This window comes from Platichthys flesus, chromosome 23 (genome assembly GCF_949316205.1).
Source record: "Platichthys flesus chromosome 23, fPlaFle2.1, whole genome shotgun sequence".
Lineage (NCBI taxonomy): Eukaryota > Metazoa > Chordata > Actinopteri > Pleuronectiformes > Pleuronectidae > Platichthys > Platichthys flesus.
The window spans coordinates 585228-608359 of NC_084967.1; the positions used below are offsets into that span (position 1 = coordinate 585228).

Genomic DNA, 23132 nt, shown 5'->3' on the forward strand with positions numbered 1-23132 from the left:
AATAATATAAAACTCACAGGGGACATTTTTCTGCATTATGACTTCTTTAATTTGGATATTTTAACCCTTGTGATATTACTAAAGAGCTTTGCTCTGATGTCCTAAGAAGACAAAATTGTCCCTATCAACCAATAATACTTCTGTACTTTAACCTGAGTACAAACTCAAAGAAATGTTCCAGCACAGCATTGTTCAGGATGATGTTTCTCAACACAAGAACCAACTGAGTTTGGGTAGAACCATCCGCGGTCTCATCTGCTTGGATGGCTACGAATCTAGCCGACTTTATCTCTTGCATCATGCATTCCCTGATGACTGATAACATGCAATCCAGTAGCTAATTTTGTACAGTCATTGCCCCTGACATCTTTGATGTCTCCTGACAGATTTGATTTTCTTCTCGGATATTACATTTTTCTAACATTTAAAAAATCTTGAGAGATCCTTCAGTATTCCCCTTTTTCACCATCTCTAACAGATGTTTGCCTGTCAGTGACACCCGTAGTTGTCCAAGCTGTGACTGTGCTGCCATCGGGGCCTGATTGGACCACCAAGGCACAAGTATAACAGCCTACATATGACATAGCCTGCAGTTTGATGAAACAACTGTTTTTCAATTAAAGTCTATGAGAGCGATGTGGGGCGATTTCCCAAAGATGTGGGGCTATAAAATCACCATACAGGGCTCAGTGGACAATGATATTCAAAGGCAGCAGGCAGGACATTTGTCTTCAGAATTAGATAATTCAATACATTTTACACAACGACTCTAGGGAATAATTCAAGTCAGTTATTTGTCTTGTTGAGACATTAATGGGATGAGGAGAGGAAAGAGAAGGTCAATATGTAATTTGTCCGCCGACAATCTAGGCCTACAGCAGCATAACTTAGAGCAGGTCCAAAAACGGAACCAGCTCTAACTAGAGGCTTTATTAAAAAAGCATTGAAGATTAGATTTTGACAACAAAGAGTTAATCAACCTAGTGGTCTGGTTTACTCTCAGAGTTTCTTAGCTGTGCTTTCTGAAACTGGGCCCTAGAAATGCAGCTGAATCATCAGAAAAGATGTAGACTGTGTTCTCAGTTCAGCATACCCAGGATATTTCTCCGATATCCGGCTGAATTCAACCCGACAGACTCAATCAGGCTTAACGGTCACACAACGTTTTTTGTCAACTAAGTAAATCTGCCCAGTACTTTAGATATGAGCGTGGGTGTGTAAAAGAGGCGCAGTTTACTGCATATGACCAATCACGGACATAAACAAGTGTAGTGGCAGCAGAGCCGCCCGCATATTTCACAGCGAGTAGCAAACTACTACATTCAAACAATCACATTAACCAGGGAAAAAAAGAAACACAGCTGCATTTTCACATTCACCTTTACCTTGTAAAATTATGTGGGTGTGTAAGCCCTATGTAACTAAACCCTGATAGAGAGCGGATGACTATCTATTCACAAAAGCAATAAAAAAGCTGAAAATGCTGATGCGACATATTTTTATTTATATATTATTAGACAAACTAATAGTCTTTTTCTATTTTTCCCAAAATTTGCATGGGTGACCTCTTGTCCTCCAAACTGTGTTCGGCCTCCAGAGCGTTTCCCATGATGCTTCATGTTTCACACATCAGCTTTTTATTACATTCCAACATAACCTATCATCATGAATCATTTTGTTGTACTGCCAATCTAATGTTTCAGACTCCAGTCCAGTAGGTGGCTGTAATGCAGCTATAAGCTTGTCTGCCAACCGCCAGCAAAATCAAAAGAAGAAGTGCTGGATCGTGTGTTCCTTTTTCCGGGTTTTCCTGCTCCTGCTCCACGTGAATCATGTCAGCAGAGCAGATCGAAATGGATGGAAACGTGGAGGAGCACTTCGCGTCATTTCTGGCCCTTCATACCGGAGCCCTTAGGGCCTCAGGAATCCCCCACATCTACTGGAAGAGCCTGCATCAAAAAATTACCAGCGAGGTTTGTGTTCTTCCTCTCCTGTTAAATCCTCACAAGTATAGGCAGGGTGAGGGTCATTCCTACATCTGCTACTAAATGCCCAAGTCCCTCCGGTAAACTCCTAATAGTGCACCAATCAGAAAGAAGACATTGAGCATTCTAGTCGGTTCACATGATCTCTGATGCGAAGTTGAAAGAACCTTACAGGCTGAGGCACCAGGAAGTTTGATGACAAGTTATAAAACAAATGGTACTTTTGGAAGTAGGATGTATGCTGGGTTGTTGAGTAGATTTAACAACACTTTTATATGGTTAAATCAGCCCCATTGGCGGCGTGTGCTGTTGGCAACACACAGCCAAACCTTAAAATGCCATTAAAAAAATGTACTCATTGCGTATAAATTATATTCATAGATTTACGATGCTGGGGAGGTTTTTGGAATCATTCAAATCCAACAAGAAGATGACGAGGAAGAAGAGGAGGAAAATGGAAACAACGTGGAGAATGGGAAGGACAATCCCAGACCAGTGATCCGCAGTAAAGTCGTTGTGACCAGGGCCAATGGGCTGAAAGCTTCGGAGCCGACCAGGTGAGGGCGCCCCATGCCGTTACTATCCCTCTTAATGTCCCATATTATGTAGAATTTACACCAATGTATAAATGTGTAAATTGTTATGAGATAGATCCCTCTTATTCTGCAACGTCTACATGTGTTTAGTCACAAACTTGTTCCATGGGTCTCATTTGGAACATAACATAAGCATTTCTCTAGTTTGGTAATAGAAGTTATATATTATTCCTGATACCATATAACTATCTCTCCACTGTTCAGTGTAGCGAGTGTTTGTCTGTGACCAGGTGCACCTACCCTGGCAATGGCTTGTGTCTCAAATGCAATACTTTTTACCCACACACACTACCTCATGCAAATTGGGGCCTACAATTTAAGATTATAAATCAGAATACGAGAGATTATCTATTTAATCAGGAAGGATAATAACCTTTAAAAATTGTGTGTGTATTTGTGTATATATTTGTGTATATATATATATATACACACAAATATATATATATATATATACATATACATACCAGGGCTGCACGATATTAGGAAAACATACAATACGATAAATAATCATAAACACTCCCTCCCTGGCTACAGCGGCCCCTGCCCCCCATAACTCTTCTTCGGTCTGTCTCCAAACACCACTCCTCCCCCTCATTCTGACCGGGCCTCTCCACGGATCATCGGAGAGCTTTTCGTGCAGCTCTCATTTAACGACACGTCGAAATGGCGGAGAGCCCACGGATAGCCCTCGGCTGTGATTAGTCCGCTAACGCCAGCATTTCGGAATGGAAACTTCCTGTTCCATTCCCTACATCACAATAAACCAAAATCACAACTACGACTCTATGATTAATGTGACAAGTGTGTTAAGCCAGCGGCGTTGTCCGGCTGATGGTGGCTGGTTAGAGCACCATAACCGTATGTGACCGTGTGACCGTGTGTACGGTCACATACGGTTATAACGAACTTTCATAACGGGGCTAGCGGGCTAGCCACCATGATAACTGCGGTGGGAACAGCGCAAAAACCCGCTGACTTTAATCCCACGGCTGTCATGACACTGTTTCTCAAACACCGTCAGGTTAGAAGCAAACACTTGGTAGTAGGTAGTATCGGGAGTCCCTGCTGACTGTATGTGGAAGCTGGGGGGAAGCTAGCTGCCTCCGTGTAGCTTCAAGCTGTTGCAGCTGTTGAATTAGCAACGCAGTTTGGAAACAAGACCGGGGAACCGCTGCGGTAAGACACGATAACATAAGCATTTTGACCCGCTGGGTGTCACTTTATTCAGCAAAAACTGTTGCTGTTGCGTCATCAACAGCCTTTTTCTGTTAGCTGCCATCGTTTGCTGTGTGTGAGGAGCCGGGAGGACGTAAATAAACCAGCGTGGACTTCTTCTATATACCTCATGAGGTAGGCTTCTCTAAGCTCGACTTCAGTTGCGCCATCTACTGTTCTGGCGGTGAATTGTTTTCACAACAAAAAGGCTCGTAGAACTATAAATCAAAAAGGGTCCGTCCGCTCCGTCCGTCCGTCAGTCCGCAACGGACTCGGAGTAGCGTAGCTAGTAGCTGGCTGTGATTGGTCTGCTCTACATCCCTTCTGGAGCTGCATTTCCGGTTTCATGCCTCATAATACCGGCAGAAATCACGGAAGATTTAGAAGAACGAATATGGACCAAATAGAAGAGCACTTGGCAGAAGAGATCCGATAGTATGATCACTTGCATAACCTGTCACAATCCGCCAGAAAAAGGCTACGAGGAGCCGCAGTGGCTATGTAAATAAACAATCGACGAAGAAGAAAGAAGGCGTCTCTAAGGTCGTCTTCGACAAAAAGCATTACTCCGCCTAGTGTTCTGGCGCGGAATTGCTTTGTAAGACGCGCAACGGTTGGGGAAGCATGAATGAAAACGAGTCTTACGCCACAGCGGCGTGAAAAGACACAGACGCAGTCGCAGAAGCATGTTTCAGGCTTGAGGCCTTTAGAAAAATGAGAGCTGCACGAACAGGTCTCCGAGGAGCCACGGAGAGGCCCGGAGAGGGCGTTCCACGTTGGAGAAGGCGGTCCTATCTGTCCGTGTCCGTCAAAACGGAGAAGCATACATTGGCCTTTTGCACCTCCTCTGGCTCACAAGCTGACTGTCTTCTTCCTGACGACTCCAACCCTCCTCCTCCCCAGCCTGCATCCTCTAAAGTTCCCTTCACACTTCACCATGTTAGAAGACAGCTGACAAAACTCCAGTCAGGCGAGAATGTGAGCCCCGATGTTGTCAGCCCCAAGGTGCTCAAAGCCTATCCCCCCCAGCTCTGTGGAGTGCTTCACGGTGTCTTCCACATGAGCTTGAGTCTTCAGAGGGTCCTTGTGCTGTGGAAGATGTCCTGCCTCGACAGTAGCGTGCGTGCTAATATTGTAATCACAACTCGTTTTTTAATACATCGTGCAGCCCTAATATAGGTGGTTAGAAAAACTGCGTGTTTAAGGAATTATGGGAAGCTCAAAATGAACTTTGATCCTGAGCTTCTATTTTCTTCCAGTGTTTTCTTGGTGGATCATGCATGGACATACCGTGTGGATCACGCTCGTCAGCAGCTGGAGCAGATCCCAGGCCTCCTCTCTAGAATGGCTGCCCTCATGGGGGTGGACTTCCATGGTGAGGTCCCCGACCTGGACACGGTGGAGGATGTGATGGAGCTCATGTGGAAGTACAACCAGACTTATCACCTCTCTCAGGGGGTATGTTCAGAAAAATTATCCACTCGGCCACAGGCCTGTACGTATGAAGCAAGTTCAACATACTCAAAGTATCCCTTCATTACCCCACGTTACTTTACCTAACATCAGCCGTCCTGGTTACATACAATGTTGGTTTTCAATTATCCCTGTTAGCTTTGGGGTTTCTTATCAAGCTTTGAACACATTCAGGTGACAAAAGCAGAGATGTATATAATAAGTGACATGGTCAGATTGTAATATGAGAAGCAAATACAAATTCAGTCAGTAAAGATATTATCTAAAAGTCATATCCAACAAAGGTCAAACATAAATGATGATCACATAACCTTAAAAATAAATTCTCTTTTTTTGTGTTAACAAACTACTGTGAACACAAGATGAATCTAAATCAGCACATGATCATGGGCCAGAAAATCTTTGTGGTAATTGGACACTTGTTGTCTCCTAATCCTTTCATTCACGTAGTCCTAAAGCAATGACACAGCAGGATTTATAAGTTAATGATAAAATGTCTGTTAAAAGGGCTTTACTCTGTATAGGCGTTTAGAGTTTACCCAGACTTGGCCCTTCACACATGCACAACACAGCGGGAGGTTTTCTGCACAGACACGTTCTCAACAGCAACATTTCCTTCTCATTATGCTGCTTCGGAGATCATGTGATTTTCTTGACATCGAGACACCGTAGTCAGTTATCACTTCAAACTCTCTTGACATCTTCGTCGGATTCTCTGTTCTACGGACTTTATACCCAGTCAGGTGGAGAAAGTCCCGAGAAACTGCGGAGCGCCACACTCGGACATTTGCGTTCATACATGCACTTCCTCCGGGGGAAAATACTGAGGGACTTCGGTGCATGTTTGAACACAGTTTATGACTGTGAATGCGTGACCATGGAAGACCCGTTCTACCTACTGAGCCCGCCCACATTTTAACTACCATAAATAATATTTGTCATTTTGAGATATTGTTTGTTTATATGTATTTGATTTATTCCCATGAATATTAAATCGTTTTTATGGATTTATTTGGTGCGGATGACTGCTTTAAATTCGATGTTTCAAATGGACACTTTAAAGTGCCGCAATTATTGCTTGGTTAAAAGACATTGGAAACGTTTAAAATGCTGCTTAAACGTTTTCATAGCTAAAGCTGATGTTACATTGCCCGTTTTTCAATATTGTGCAGCCAGCAAGGTATGCTTATTTACGTTCGTGTATTGTGATTCGCTTTCTACGTTGTATGTTATGTGTTTTTATACATTGTCATACTGTTATGACCAGTTCAACATTGGATTTGAGGATGGGGAAGTGCAATACATTTTTAGAAAAGGAGTCATACACATATTCATAGCAATTAGTTTGATTTCTTTTCACCTCGCCAAATTGATCACCACAATTCGTGGTATCTTAACCTCCACCCTGGAATATAATTTGGAATGGAAATATGACAAGGTACTAGTTTATTTATTTAAGTGGTATTCTGTTCACCTGGAAGTCGACTCATGTGCAGTTATTTCATGATTTAAAAAAAAAATTGGCTTTATGAAAACTGAAGTCATAATTGCTTATACAAGCGCTTGGTTTGAAGCTATTGGGGAAAAAACAAGTTGTGCTTGGTTCTGCAACTCTGCTTGTTTAATCCGTCTGAGCGTAATTAGCTTAAGGTTGAATATTTTTTGTGATCAACTTTGCTGCTTTTTGGGTTTGGTTATTTAACATACCCTCAGAACAATGAGTTAAAATAACTGGATTTGTTGCAATATTCTGTCAATAATTCTGTTATTTAAGTGTCTTATTGCACTTTGTAGTTTTGCTTTATTTTTGAAGAAATTGTACTTTCTTGATTATTGTTGTTCTGGGTTTGTACCCTCGGATTTGAATGTACTTATTGTAGGTCGCTTTGGATAAAAGCGTCAGCTAAATTAAATTGGACCGAGGGTCAATCAATCAATCAAATTGTATTTGTATAGCCCATATTCACAAATTACAATTCATCTCATAGGGCTTTAACAGGGTGTGACATCCTCTGTCCTTAACCCTCAGCAAGAGTAAGGAAAACCTACAAAAAACCCTTTTAACAGGGTAAAAATATGTAGAAACCTCAGAGAGAGCCACATGTGAGGGATCCCTCTCCCAGGACGGACAGAAGTGCAATAGATGCCACGTGCAGGACAACATCATCAATAATCAAAGTCTCTAGCAGCATTGATGAGGGTAGACATCCTGAAGGACAACCCCAACATGACATGCCAAGCAGTCCCGCTGCAAGCACAGTCCATGCTCAGCAACCATCTAGACCACGATCCACAATCCAGACCAGACGCCACTCCAGTCCTCAGTCACCGTCCATCGCCGCCCACCAGGAGGACCCATCACAAGCCACCACCGCGGTCCTGGTCCACCGCCCGTGCCCAATGCCAACGGGACACAGGGTCCGCCACCAGCACCACGATCAGCCCACATGACTCAGAATCCGCCACACTGGATCCAACACCGCGACCCCCGGTGCGCGATCCACAAACCGTAATCCATGGTGCGGCCACAGAGGCCCTGGATCTGCGGGTGATAAAGCAAAGGGATTCCGGGGAAGGGGGATAGGGATGGAGAAGAGGAAGGATAAGCTGGAAAGAGAAGCTCCGTGTGTCATGTGTCACAAAATAGTAAGGTATTAACAGCTCTTTAAGGTATAAAGGCGCTATATTATTAAGGGCCTTGAAGGTGAGGAGGAGAATTTGAAATTCTATTCTAGATTTAACTGGAAGCCAGTGTAGCGATGCTGATATTGGAGAAATGTGCTCTCTTCTCTTTGTTCTCATCAGGACACGTGCTGCGGCATTTTGGACAAGCTGTAGAGTCTTTAACGACTTCCTGCTGGAGCCTGATAATAATGAATTACAATAGTCCAGTCTCGATGTAACAAAGGCGTGGACTAGTTTTTCTGCATCTTTTTGTGAAAGGACATGTCTAATTTTTGAAATATTACGCAAGTGGAAAAAAGCGGTCCTAGAAATTTGTTTTAAGTGACTATTAAAGGATAAATCAGGATCGAAGATCACTCCCAAGTTCCTGACTGTTTCATTGGAAGCAAGGGCAATGTCGTCTAGCGCAGCTATATCATTAGATAATGCATCTCTAAGGTGTTTGGGGCCAAGTATTATAACCTCTGTTTTGTCTGAGTTTAATAAGAGAAAATTGCGGGTCATCCAGGTTTTTATGTCCTTCAGACATGTTCGAAGTTTAGTTAATTGATTACTTTGTTCAGGTTTTATTGACAAATATAACTGGGTGTCATCCGCATAGCAGTGGAAGTTTACCGAGTGTGTCCTGATAATGTTTCCTAGTGGAAGCATATATAATGAGAATAAAATTGGGCCGAGCACAAAGCCCTGTGGAACACCATGATTAACTTTGGTGCGCACAGATGACTCATCATTAATTTGCACAAATTGGGAGTGATCAGAAAAATACGATTTAAACCAGTTAAGGGCGGTTCCATTAATGTTAATTAACTGTTTTAGTCTTTGTAATAAAATTTGATGGTCAATTGTGTCGAATGCTGCACTGAGATCTAACAGAACGAGGACAGACACAAGTCCCTGATCTGAGGCTATTAAAAGGTCATTAGTGACTTTTGCCAAGGCTGTCTCTGTACTGTGATTGGCTCTAAACCCCGATTGAAAGTCTTCATATATATTATTTTCCTGGAGAAACTCACACAGCTGATTGGCTACCACTTTTTCTAAGATTTTAGAAATGAAGGGGAGGTTAGATATTGTAATTGGCTAAAACCTCTGGGTCTAGGGTGGGTTTTTTGAGTAGGGGTTTGATGACAGCTATTTTAAAAGACTGTGGTACATAACCTGATGATAATGACAGATTGATAATGTTAAGTAACGAACTATCAATTAGGGGCAGAATTTCTTTAAGTAATTTGGTAGGAATGGGATCTAAGATACAGGTTGTTGGTTTAGAACCTGAGATTAATTTGGTAAACTGATCACGGGTGATCAGAGAGAAGCTGTCTAAGTAATGGGTAGGATTCTCAGCCGTTTCTGAGATCTCTGTTGTTGGGAGGGTATTAGTGCCAATTGAGGGCAGGAGATGGTTGATTTTATTTCTAATAGTTTGAATTTTATCATTAAAAAAGGTCATAAAGATATTGCTATTTAGGGATCGAGGAATACTGGGTTCTGTGGAGGTGTGACTCTCTGTCAGCCTGGCTACAGTGCTGAAGAGAAACCTGGGGTTGTTTTTATTCTCTTCTATTAGTTTTGAATAGTAGGCGGCTCTTGCTTTGTGGAGAGCCTTTTTATATTCTTTAACACTATTCTTCCAGTCTATGAGGTTTTCAAAATTGTTGCTGGAGCGCCACTTCCTTTCTAGTTTTCTTGATAATTGTTTTAACTCATTTGTCTGGGAATTATACCACGGAGCTAATTTACTATGTTTGACATTTTTCTTTTTTAGAGGCGCTATTGAGTCTAATGTTTATCGTAATGAGTCTGCAGAGCTATCGACGAGGTGGTCGATCTCAATGGAGCTCAGGGTTTTAAAGAATTTGTTGTTTATATCTACTGCTAATACGGGTTTAAATGTAATTGGGATTATTTCCTTAAATTTAGAGAGTGTGGTATATAGGGCTCAAAAGGGCACATAATCTCCCTTCACTTTTTCACTTTGCCCTGTGAGCCCTGCTGCAAAATGAGCGAATCAAGGAAATGAAAAGTGGACAATGAGTGTCAAGTGTTTAACACGGAGTGGACAACAAAATACTTTTTCACTGAAGTCCAATCGAAGGCTGTATGCCTGAAATGCCGAAACTGTAGCGGTTTTCAAGAAGTACAACATCAGCCATCACTTGGCTACGAAGCATGCTAACTACGCTAGCAAGCAGTAAACGCAAGAACGGGCGGCTACGGCTCAGAGCTTGGCGGCTAATTTACAGAATCAGAAAAATGTTTTCACCGACAAACTACGATTCAAGAGTCAACTATCAAGGCAAGGTTTTTGGTGGCATTCGAAATAGCAAAGGCTAGCAAGCCTTTCTCCGAAGGCGAACCTTTGTTAAATGGCCTTTCAAATAAATGCTTTGCTACTTGTTAAAGGCCAAATCCTTTCATGTAATGATTTTTCCTTGTCATTTATATTAGTTCACAAAAACACTCCTGTTCCTGGCCCGGCCCCTCTGTCAAATTTTAGAACCCATTGTGGCCCCGCGATTCAAAAATGTTCCATTAAACCTCTCATCTCGAGCAACATTGCACAAAAGGATATGCTAAATGAATATAATGCAGCCCTAAAGGCAGATTGGAATAAAACAGTTTGTGGTCATTGTGTCAGTTATCTTACTGTCGTCCTCCACTTCACTATTCTCCTTGTGTGTTCATGTACAGTCAGCAGAGGAGAAAGTTCCTGTGTGGTACATCATGGATGAGTTTGGCTCCCAGGTCCAGCACTCTGATCAACCCAGCTGTGGCATGGCTCCCTTTTTCTACACTCATGGCCAAGTTGCCTACACTGTCCTCTGGCCTCTGCAGGACCTGCAGGAAGGAGGTGAAATGTGATTGACTAGACTAAAGTGCTTTGAGTGGTTGATAAGAAGGGAAAAGTGTTATATAAATGCTGCCCCTTTAGACGCAAGAAGGGAAGTATTGTGACATCTGTATAAAAACGGGCTATTTGGTGACAATTATTTACAATGGCACACAAATGCAGACTCAACCACAAGAGGAAATCAGTTAAAGATTTATGTCTTTAGTAGCAACCAATGAGGCAACATTTCCACACAGTAGAATTGTATCATCTATACCATCTTACTGTTTCCACAGGTGAAGTAACCCGTGATTACACATATGGGGAGACAAACCCCCTGGTGAGGCGATGCCGACTGTTACCATGGATCCCTACTGACCTAGAAGGGGTCAGCAGAATCACTACTGAACCCCCGGACTCGTACTATGAGGTGAAAACTATTGATAGGATTCAAGATCTTTTTCAAGATTCAAGTGTGTGTGTGTGGCTGTGTGTGTGTGTGTGGCTGTGGCTGTGGCCACCACAACAGGCCCTAAGCACGAGATCCATAGAGGCTAGGATCAACCCCAGCAGGTGCAGGCTGTGGAAAGATGCCCATGAGACAGTCCAGCACATAATTCTAGAACAGATGTGGAAGATGAAATGCAATGTGATTTTATTAATTATTTTCATGAATTTCAAAAGCAAAATTTTCCAAAAAAAGCCCAATGTAGCAGTGTTAAAGTATGTGATCCGCACCAGCGTTGTGTTGGTTAACATTTTGAGGGACGTACAGAGTTGTCTTCCAAAAGTCCAGACTGAAGAAACGTCTTTATGCCTTGTTTCACCATAATCCAACACTGAAAAAATATTTGTATACAGACACTATTTTCAATTTCAATCCCTCCCAAAGGTTAAGATTAATTAATTAATGTGCAGAATGTTTTTTAGGAAGTGTATGTTTGTTTTTGTTCATAGGCAAAATAATAACTGAGTGTGAATTTGTTTTAAATTAAATATATTCCTTCTTTTGGGTCTTAACTGGTCTGTGTTTCTCCAGATGATTTCACAAGAAAACAAGGAGCAGTTTCCAGTGGAAATCCAACCCTACACTGTGCCCAAGGACAAAATCCTTAAGTAAGACTAAACTCTGCTGTTCTCCACTAAATATCTGAATGGATGCCCAGATATTGTAAACAAAATATGTAAGCAGCATATTCTTGGAGGTGCACTTGTGACAGTAATCCGGGTCCTCAATCATTTAATCAGTGGCATTATGTTGTAAAAATGATTAGAAAATGGGAAACTCACAGATAGACATTATATTCATTCATAGTGTTTGAGTTATAAACCCTGATACATTTCCAGCAAACGTTGAATAATTGTTGTAGTATTAGCTTTACGAACTGCAATATCAGTCAGTTGATTATGAACTTCTTAGCAAATGTTGTTAAATTTTCTCAGTTTAATTTTGGAATTTCTGTATCTGTGGCTGTTGACGAGGTGTGCTCCCCACTAACACATTATGAATAGTTTCTGGAGTTGACAACTTACTACTGCATTGAAGTCTGTTAGAATATTAAGATCATGCAGCAAAATTATAACTTCACCACGGACAGTACATCATAATCGTTCTAATACATTGTATAAAAGCATTTAAGTGATGCTTTCAAATAGACAATGTAAAAAACTGGTGGTGTTGTAAAGGTCGATATCTTTGATCTTTTTTGTCTTAGAACTAGGGATTGGACTTTACAGGAGTTTTCATGTTCGAATATTCATAACGTTATTGAACAATTCATTGATTATTTTCTAAGGCGGGGGGGAGGGTTGCGAAGAACCGAAAGGACGGCTGGCGAGTCTTAGCGAGAAGACAGCGTCGGAGTGAACGGTGATTCGCACGGCAGATTCAAGTGTGTTGCGCTCTCCACGCTCTTTCCCCTCCTCCCCTGTCTCCCCCCGTGAGTACTCTGCCGCTGACTTTCTCCATGGCAGCACTGGGCTTGAAGTAAGCTCCTGCTTTCGCTGTGGCCTGCTCCTGCTACGACTAAAACGAAACATCTCCCATACCGGGTGCCCGATAAGTGAAATGGACACTGTTGACTGACTTTACAGGGCGAAGTGCACGGCACGAACTCTATGGACAATTCCATTGCGATATCTGGACTTCATGCCCACCGTGGTGCAGTGCACTTAGATGACCCAAAACTCTTGAGTTCTTTAGTTCAGGTTTTTAAACCTGCTTTCTGAGACAGGACCCAGGACTGAGCTTCACTTTTAATTGTATTTATGGGCTGCCATCCTGTAGCAGGGCTTTTTGCAGTTTTTGTAATCAATCACATTACAGTGTCTCTGTGTTCTTCTCTCTTGTGCCTGTTGTCATACTGGTTTTCCTTATATTTCACCTGTTCTCTGCTTTGTTTCCAGAGTTTACACTGAAATGTCACAAGTAAGAAACAACCTGACACATCCGCAGTTCCAGCTGACGGATGAAGAGGAGGAAGCTGATATTATTTGGTCCTATGATCACATCAAAGATTATAGGTCAGAAACCAAGTAACACGCACACAACATGTACACATACACTGACATTTCAATGGCATAAATCCAAATGATATCCCATGTGAATTATCAGTTTGTATGTGACATAAACACGCATACACACTTCTGCAGATTGAAGTTCCTCCCACAGATTAAGACGTAACGCTGTGTTTTAACTTAACTGTTGCAGAAAAATCAATCATTTAATCGAATTTTATTTATATAGCCCATATTCACAAATCACGGTTTGTCTAGTAGACACCCTGTTTATCCAGGAACATATATATATATATGAAGGGTTTGATAAAGTTCAGTTCTACGTGTGAGTGATTGGGAAAACATCATAGAGCAGATTCAGTTGTTGACGAGCAGAGTAATACACCCCAGTGCAGTGGAGCTGATTAAAATATTGAAATTAATATTAAACTTTATAGAAACACACACTGGGGGAATTTCAGTTGTTAAAGCAGCAGACATGCCAGGTTGAGGCCAACAAGAGGATAAAGCAAAAGAAAAAGGCAATAGAATAAAAAAAAATATTTTATCTACAAAACTGCATGTACATTATATACACCTTTTCACTGTAGTTGTTTGTATGAAATGTTATAAGTAAAGTTTAGTGACACAGGATGATTGAAAGAGCAAGTAAAATATGTTTCGTCTATTCAAAAAAATGTTTTTACATAAGAAGAACATTGTATCTTAAAAAATTCTGGTTATTTGTTCTATATCAAAGGATATATTGATATCGACTGATGTTAAACTGCCCAGCCCTACTTTGTCTCGCTTTTACTCCTATATCCCTGTTTAGAACACGATAACATTTTTCAATCATCATTCATTTTAATTTAAAAAAAATTCCCTGACAGAAAACTGAGTGAGGAGAGACCGCATGTGATGCTCAACCAATTCCCCTGTGAGAACATCATAACTGTGAAGGACTGCATGGCTGCTGTGGCCCGCAGAGTAAAAAGTGGAACCGGACCTGATTGGCTACCAGAGACCTTCAACCTCCATACAGAACTTCCAAAGTTCATCAAGCATTATCAACTGAGACAACAATGGTTTGTTTTTTTTTTTTTGTATTAACCTCATGTGAACAAATGTGTCGAGTTTTTTGATATAACCAAAACCTGTGCCTTTGTACAAGTTGGTGGTCTGATCTAAAGGCTTGGCGGTATATTCACTTTTTGCAGTACATTGATGTATTTTCTAATGAGGTATATGGTTCAGCAGTACCATTTATAATGCTAAAAAGCTGTGCTCATGTTTGCATCTCTCCTGAGGAGAAGAAAGAATGACTTTTGGTCCATATCGCCCAGTCCTAGTCTGAAAGTGCTTAACAAGGTAGATGCTTGCCTGGCTACATGCAGGTAAATTGTCTGGGTGTATCTTTCAGCGGAGAGGATAACCACTGGATCTGTAAGCCTTGGAACTTGGCCCGTGGACTGGACACACACATCACCAACAACCTTCACTACATCATCAGACAGAGGGAGAGTACACCAAAGGTACCAACACCAATACAGACACCATGAAACAAATTAGCCTAAGACCTCACAATGCATCACAAATGCCTTCAGTTCATGAAAGTTCATTTGCAGCACTGCTTTTGTTTTAGCCTGGTGGGTTAACACCTGACAGTCCTATATCTAAGTCTGGGTCTTGTTGGATGTCTTCCCATCTGGCATTTGGTGTTTTCTACAGGACTGTAGGCTCAAATGACATTGATAAGTGATGGACCCGAAGTAATACAACTTCCATAACAGAGATCAGATCTCAAACCCAACGCCTACTTTTAAACTCAGAAAGCAAGTCATCCAGCGTGCATGATCAGCACCAGGGCCCAATGGCTGTGTAAGAACTTGATGTAAGTTCTCTGCACTCTTTTGAGAACAACGTCGGACCAAAGGAATAATAACGTCTTAAAGGGCAGCGCAGTCTTCACACCCAAACTGCCAAACTCCAAGACCATCAGTCAGTTCAGGAGCATAGCTCCAATTGGAAAATGCATCAATTCCTCAGACGTTGATCAGTGAGGTTTCTTTTCAAGAGTCAACAGTCAAACATATCATAAAAAGAGTTGTTCTCCTATCAACCCTAACTACACATTATCATACAAATATGATATATATATCAATGTATTTAGTAAATAAGCTGTGTCCTTTTCTTTACCAGGTTTATCATTTTTTTGTTTGTCCTATTTTTCCAGGTAGTGTGCAAGTACCTTGAAGATCCGGTACTATATAACAGGGAGGAGGTGGGACTGGTGAAGTTTGACATTCGCTACATGCTGATGCTGCGCTCTGTGCAGCCTCTGTGTCTTTATGTCTACAATGTCTTCTGGTTGCGTTTTGCTAACAGGTACAGTTGTGATGTACTTTAAAAATTGTGTGTAATTCATCCCCCATTTATTTAAGTTACTTATGAAGATAGCATAACAATATATGTGATGATTGGACAAATTGATTGAGTTATGAGCTATGATTTCTAATCTGTGCACTTTGGTTAAACGCTCCCATGTTTTACAGCTGATTTTGCTAATTTACAATAGAAATGTGTGTCCTGAGGGTTATATATCAAGTCTGTGCATCTTCACTAACCTCATTAGTTGTGCGATAATCTGTGGGAAGAGCTTCTCTCCTGTTTGCAGGAGTATATGTGTGCTCGTCTCTGTCGCTCTCCACACACAAACAGCATTTATTAAAGGGTACATATTAGGAAAATTCCACTTTTTTAGTGCTCCTACACCTCTGGCATGTCTACCAACCCCAAAACTCTGGAAAAAAAAACACTTTGTTATGGTTCCTCTATGTCAGAAACGTCAAGCTTGAGTGCCAATGAGCTTCCTTATCAGTCTCTTATCACAATGAAATGGGAGTCTCTCTTACATGGCTGGCTTAGGCCCGCCTGCGACAGCCCCAGTTGCGGAGACCCAGCCTCGGAGACCCAAGTGTTGGCCGTGTCGCAGGCAGGCTTCTAGAACTTCCCACAACTCTACCATCTGCTAAATCTTTGTGTTTTCTTTTCTAGGCCTTTCCTCTTGAGCCATTTTGATGATTACCAAAAGCACTTCACCGTTATGAACTATGCAGAGGGTGTAGAGCTTAAGCAGGTATGCTTTTATTTTTTTGCAATTTAGCTTATCCATTTGTAGAAGCAGACTGCAATTACAAGAACTTCACTGACATACTTTTCATAGCTCCTTATTTGGTTGGATCTGTATTTATTAACATGGTAATTGTTCTAATTGTGGTAATAAGTCATCACTGTTCTTCGGTTGAAAGGTGCACTATGACGAGTTCATCCCAGAGTTTGAGAAGCAGAACCCACAGTATCCATGGAAGGAGATGGAAGTAAGTGGAAACATTTCATCCCTTTTCATTTGCACAAGATTCCAGGAACTTATTGAAGAATTAAGAACATAGTCAAATTTTCAACTACAGGAACCTGAGATCCAGTTTTAACTTCAGGCCAGTGTTAATTTTGGCAGCTATTTTTGATTTAGTCTAAGTCTTAGTCTTTTGACGAAAATGTATTTTAGTTTTAGTCATTTTTATCCTTCTTAGTTTTAGTCTAGTTTTAGTCGACTAAAACAAATTACATTTTAGTCTAGTTTTAGTCTACGAAAAAAAATTACATTTTAGTCTACTTTTAGTCACATTTAATAGTCAAATTAAACTCCTTTTCTATAAAAACATATAGCTGCAGCCTAATATCTTAAAAGTATATATTTAGTTTTAAATGTGAAAACAGATACTGCAGCTCGGTAGAAACCAACTGCAGCTTCTGCTCAGATCAAGAAGCTGAGGCTTGCCGAGACACATGCAGTCATGTCCTTCTAAACCACGGGATGTGGGACGTTTTTTTGCCTCGGGTCATTGTCGTCCTTGCATCCTTTGATTAAAATATACTTTTCTTTGCTCTTATCCTGTGTCTTCTATTTCTTTCTGTCACTGCCTCTTGTAGGCAGATTTGTTTAAATCATTCAGGGAGCTTTTCCAGGCAGCCTCCTCTAGACTAGCTCCATATGGGATTGGCTCCTACCCATCGTCCCGGGCCATATATGCTGTAGACGTCATGCTGAAGTGGAGTACAGGAGACAATGGTGAGCATTTGCTCTACACTACATGGTGATAGAGAAGAATACACAACAGTCACTAAATTTAGAAGTCATTCATTTGTTTTAATCGTAGAATGTATCCTGATGCACAGGAGGGACATGTGTGCCTGCCTGCTGAGACCTATATGTTTCTTGTGGCAATGTGTGTGCAAAATGATGCCTGTGTCTGCAGAGATTGTTTCAAACTTAATGGAAGTTTGAGAGAGAGAGAGGCGCAATTATCAGAAGTGCTGTGGCAAGACAAGGAAAGGCAGAGACGCAGGTACTGTTTACTGTCGTTTATTCAGTAGCAAGGAAGAACCGGCACATGTTCCCCATACGGGAAGTATATATAGCTACAGCCTCTAACATTACCCATCAACCCACTGGGTGAGAGGACACACCCATGAGTGCACGCCACACAGCCCCCCCCCCCCCCCCCCCCCCCCCCCCCCCCCCCCCGAACACCCAGAGGGGAAAAAAAAATGGGACAAAAGTCAGTACCTCTCAGGGGATTTAACGAGGCGACCATAACGGCTACGCCGACCCCCGTCAGCAAACGCAGGGGTGGAAATGGCAGAAGGGACATCATTTACAACAGGCACAGGATCAGGGGGCACAACTGGAGAAAACAACACAGGGGCCTTAGAAGGGGGGCGACCGCGACGGGGAACCCGGGCCGGTAGCACCTCTTCGCCGGCCAACAGATGAGCAGGCTTAAGCCTGTCTAACGAAACGCGCTCCCTGCGCCCGCCTTTAAGGCCGAACGGCATTCGCGGGAACTCGAAAAGCCCAAACGGTCTAATGACTGCAGTCGTGGGCACGTCCTCTGCCCGCACAGGCACCTGATGATAACCTCGCACCAAATCGATTTTAGAAAAAATTGTCATGCCCGCCAGACGAATCGGGATAACGGTCATGGGCCGTAATGTTATTTAAACGGCGGAAGTCACCGCACGGCCGCCAAGACCCGTCCGCCTTGGGCACCATGTGGAGAGGCGAAGCCCACGGGCTGTTGGACCGCCTAACGATCTCCAAACGCTCCATGGTAGCAAACTCCTCCTTCGCGGTGGCTAACTTCACGGTGTTGAGGCGACGCGAACGTGCGAAAACGGGCGTACCCGCAGTGGGAATGAAATGTTCCACGCCGTGTTTAGTAACCACGGCAGAAAATGCGGGCGTTGTCAGCGAAGGAAATTCCGCCAGTAAGCGCTGGAAGACATCCTTTGACGCCGCGAAATTAGCGTGTGTTAACGGCCCGGGTCCCCCTGTCTGACACGGAAAAGACGCAAAAGACACAGCATCAATGAGCCTGCCATTAGCTACATCCACTAACAACCCATTAGTGCACAGAAAATCTGCTCCGATAATAGGAACCGTAATGGAGGCAACAACAAAGTCACACAGAAATTTGCGTCCATTGAAACACACAGTCACAGACTTGGTACCAAACGTCTCTATAGCCGAACCGTTAGCCGCTGTCAGACGCGGACCACTGCCACAGGCCGAGAGGTCAGTAGCTGCAGGAGGGAGAATGCTCTTCTGCGAGTCGGAGTCCACCAGGAACTGATTACCTGATATGGAGTCATGAACGAACAGCAGCTCCTCTTGCTCGCCAGCGCCCACGGCTGCTACCGAGCGCCGGCTCTTCCGTTTCCCGGTGCCTCGAACGCGCACGGAGGAACGCAGCGGCGCGCCTTGCTGCCGAAGCGCTGATGGAAGAAACACAGCTGGCCGCGCTGTCTGCGGGTGGAAACTGCAGCCGTCAATGCCGGAACCTCGTCCTCCAACATCGGCTGCAAGGACTCCACGGCCACACTCTACACGGAGACGTTCCTCGAAGTCAGCAGGATCCGGTCCGCCTGCTCAGCCAATCCACGGAAGTCGCCGGCCGCCAAACAAGAATTGAGTTGGCGAGGGTTGCGCGCACCTGCAGCAGGAGCTGGCGCAGAAAGATGTGCGGGAACAGGAAACCATCAATCTCGGAGCCCAGCAACGACAGCATCTCGTCCATCAGGTCCACTGCCGAACCATCGCCCAAACCGGAAAGCGACAGTAGCTTGTCCGCTCTCTCCGCGGCTGACAAGCTGTAGCGCCGGAGGAGAAGCTGCTTGACGGCAGCGTACTTTCCGCGCAGCGGCGGGGCTCGCAGGAGCTGCATCACGCGCCGGGTGGATTGCTGGTCCAAAGCCGCGACCACCAAAAAATACCTGGAGTCGTCTGCTGTTACTCCTCGCAGATGGAAAAGAGCCTCGACGTGCAGAAACCACGGCGCGGGGTCGTTCTGCCAAAACTCCGGCAGTTTAACGTGCTCCGCGGAGCTGGTTGGTCGTGGAAGCTGCGGCGCCATGGTCGTTGTGGAGACACGGTCCACGGGCGCCGGGGAAGAAAATACGTCTTCCCCCGATGAGGAAGGGACACTATCCTCCTCTACCTCGAACATGTCCAAAAAACGGGGTCACCAATGTGGCAAGACAAGGAAAGGCAGAGACGCAGGTACTAATTACTGTCGTTTATTCAGTAGCAAGGAAGAACTGGCACATGTTCCCCATACGGGAAGTATATATAGCTACAGCCTCTAACATTACCCATCAACCCACTAGGTGAGAGGACACACCCATGAGTGCACACCACAGTGCAACATTTTTGGATGCTTTGGCAATAACTATTCTGTAAAGCACTTTGAGTGCTCATCAAGACTAGAAAAAAGCACTATAAATACAGACCATTTTACAGTGTTGTCATTTGAGAATTTTTGTATGGGACAATGTTTAATTGTTTGTTATTTCCCTAATCTTCAATCGTTTATTTCTAATTGGTGTGTTTCTTGGTCAGGTGAGCGGATCATGCAACCCCAGATCTTGGAGGTGAATTTCAGCCCAGACTGCACTCGAGCCTGCCTATACCATCCATCCTTCTACAACCACATGTTTCAGACGCTGTTCCTGGATCAGCCCGAGCACTGCCCAGTCACAAAAATCATATAATCAATTTTCCTTCTCTCTGTCATTTGCTCTGTAACTGGTTTATCTGATTGGTTAAATTCATTCTTATTTTACCTTCTCCTTTCCCGCCTTTTGATTTTAAGAACTAATGAAAAAGGTTGGCTTTTCTAGCTCCATCCCTCATGAATCCCATTGCCTTTTGTTTCATGTCAAATAAATGATTACAAAGTTCTATTGTTATAAACCAAGTTACAAACCATACACTGCTGTACAAATGAGAAGCAATAAAATCAAGATATTTATCATAAATGATTCTGCTTGTTCCAGCATACTTTTTCCATTCAAGCATATCATACTATTATGAGTATTATTCATCCACTTAAAGGGGAAAAGTAAATGGTCTGTATTTATATAGTGCTTCTTTAGTCTTCTCTAGTAACAGCAATATTTAAAAAGGACTTTTCAATCAACCCTCGACCTATAGGATGTTATAGCTCATTTGAAAGCACCAACCTTGTTCGTCCAAGCTGCAAATCCAAGAAAACTATTAAATTAGTCATTATACATTAATTTAGATGTCGGTCATTAGTTCTACATTTAATTAGGTCCTGAGCACTGACAGTGGGAGGCCCTATTGAAATTGTAATGATCATTATTCAGGCAAATTAATTGGCTTTTTGAGGGCTTTAACATGCTGAAATTCTTACCAAAATTGGCAGTAAGTTAGAAAGTGGTTAACATTTACGTATTCTGGAGGAATTTTCAATGGGCGTCGCAAAATGTCACAATGGTGCCCCCCGAGACGTGTTCACATTGATCGATCTCCTTGGCGTGGCGTGTAATGTTTGATTACACGCCATTAAACATGATATTCTGGACCTTGAATCCTTTGATGGTGAGCCGTAAACAAACAACTGCACTCCTGCAGTGTCAGTATTCAAAGATCAAAGGAATCTGTAAGTAAGTAAGTAAAATGTATTTATAGAGCACATTTAAATACAGCATAACTGACCAAAGTGCTGTACAATGACAATAAAAAGGCAAATAATACAATATAACAATACAAATTAACCATAAGTACTAAAAACCAATACAAAGTGCAATAACATTCAATAACATTCAATAACAGGAGGCGAACAGTTAGGGGGAAAGGAAGGCCAGGGAGTAAAAGTGGGTTTTTAGCCTAGATTTGAAGGCAGAAATGGAGGGGGCGGATCTAATGTTCTGAGGGAGCTGGCCCCACAGACTTGGAGCGGCGACAGCAAAGGCCCTGTCACCTTTCTGCTTGAGCCGTGAGCGTGGCACGTGCAGAAAACCTTTGCTAGAGGATCTGAGGGACCTTTGGACTGACTGGGGCTGTACAAGTTCAGTGATGTAGGCTGGGGCCAGCCCATTGAGTGCCTTAAAAACAAATAATAAAACTTTAAACTGTATCCTAAAAAGAATGGGCAGCCAGTGCAAGGAGGCCAGAATGGGGGTGATGTGCTCACTTCTCTTGGTGCCAGTTAAAAGACGTGCAGCTGCATTTTGAACCAGCTGTAGACGTCTGAGTGAGGATTGGGGGAGGCCGAGGTAGAGGGAATTGCAATAGTCCAGCCGTGATGTAATAAAGGCATGAATCACTATCTCCAGGTCTTTATGAGATAGGAAGGTTTTGAGGCGTGAAATCACTCTAAGTTGGTAGAAACTAGTTTTGACCACATTACTAATCTGTTTGTCAAAACAGAGTTCAGAGTCGAGGATGACACCCAGGTTTCTGGCGTAGGGTGTGACAAATGGAGTGAGGTAACCTAAATTATTTAGAGTAGTGCATCTTGCCTTGGGGGGGGCCAAAAATGATGACTTCTGTCTTGTCACCATTTAACTGGAGGAAGTTGTTGGCCATCCAGTTTCTGATATCTTCAAGACAGACCAGGAGAGATTGGATGGAGTCCCTAGATTTTAGTGGCAGGTACAGCTGTGAATCATCTGCATAGAGGTGAAAAGAGATGTTATGCTTTCTTATAATGTCACCCAGTGGGAGCATATACAGGCTGAATAGCATGGGACCCAGTATTCTGGTGGAGTTGGTGATGAGGAGGGGGTAAACAATGATCTAATGTTCTCTATTTTATCAGTGAAAAACGTAAGGAATTTCTTGCAGGTATCAGTAGATACATCAGCAACTGGGGAGTTAGGAGGGTTGATAAAAGAATTAATAGTGCTAAATAAAATGTTTGGTCTATTAGAGTGTTTGCTAATCAGACCAGAGAGGTGTTTTGACCTTGCTTTTTTTGCTGCTGCCTGGAAGGAAGCTAGTGCAGTTTTAAAAATGTCAAAGGAGACAGTTAGGTGATAATTTTTCCATTTCCTTTCGGCTTTACGGCAGGCCTGTCTGAGAGAGCGGGTGGCCTCATCCAACCAACATTGAGATTTTTGCTTGGGGCGGCTATATGTGAGAGGAGCTACAGAGTCAAGTATGGAAGAGCAAGAAGAGTGGAAAAGGCTGACTAAATCATCCGGGCTAGAAGAGGATGATGCCGCTGTTGCAATGGTAGATGCAACAGTTTTACTAAGAAAGCTATCAGAAAACTGGGCTGCAGTAAGAGAGTTTATGTGGCGAGAGTAACGACCTTGAGCTCTGGCAGTTCGCAATGGATTGGAGAGGGTAACATCAAACATTATAGGCTTATGGTCAGAGAAAGTGGCATCCTCAATCACAATATTATCTACAGAAAAGCCATAAGATAAAATAAGATCAAGTGTATGTCCCAAAATATGAGTAGCTTTATTTATATG

General features: G+C 42.9%; 1 protein-coding gene across 1 annotated transcript; it reads left to right on the plus strand.

Annotated features, from left to right (window-relative positions):
• Window positions 1-1787: 1787 nt before the first annotated feature.
• ttll12 (tubulin tyrosine ligase-like family, member 12) lies at window positions 1788-20666 on the plus strand. The gene is made up of 14 exons (XM_062382512.1): window positions 1788-1973; window positions 2367-2542; window positions 5056-5254; window positions 10649-10808; window positions 11084-11217; window positions 11827-11903; window positions 13194-13310; window positions 14177-14371; window positions 14707-14818; window positions 15520-15671; window positions 16341-16422; window positions 16595-16663; window positions 17277-17415; window positions 20245-20666. The coding sequence occupies exons 1-14, from the start codon at window positions 1833-1835 to the stop codon at window positions 20394-20396; spliced, it is 1905 nt and encodes a 634-aa protein (XP_062238496.1). The 5' UTR covers window positions 1788-1832; the 3' UTR covers window positions 20397-20666.
• Window positions 20667-23132: the final 2466 nt, after the last annotated feature.

What these genes read in the sequence shown, in the direction of transcription:
- ttll12 (XM_062382512.1), top strand. Translation starts at nt 1,833, where the DNA reads ATGTCAGCAGAGCAGATCGAAATGGATGGAAACGTGGAGGAGCACTTC. An exon ending in ATCAAAAAATTACCAGCGAG is followed by an intron (nt 1,974 to 2,366) that starts GTTTGTGTTCTT and finishes TTATATTCATAG; the next exon opens with ATTTACGATGCTGGGGAGGT. An exon ending in GCAGGACCTGCAGGAAGGAG is followed by an intron (nt 10,809 to 11,083) that starts GTGAAATGTGAT and finishes CTGTTTCCACAG; the next exon opens with GTGAAGTAACCCGTGATTAC.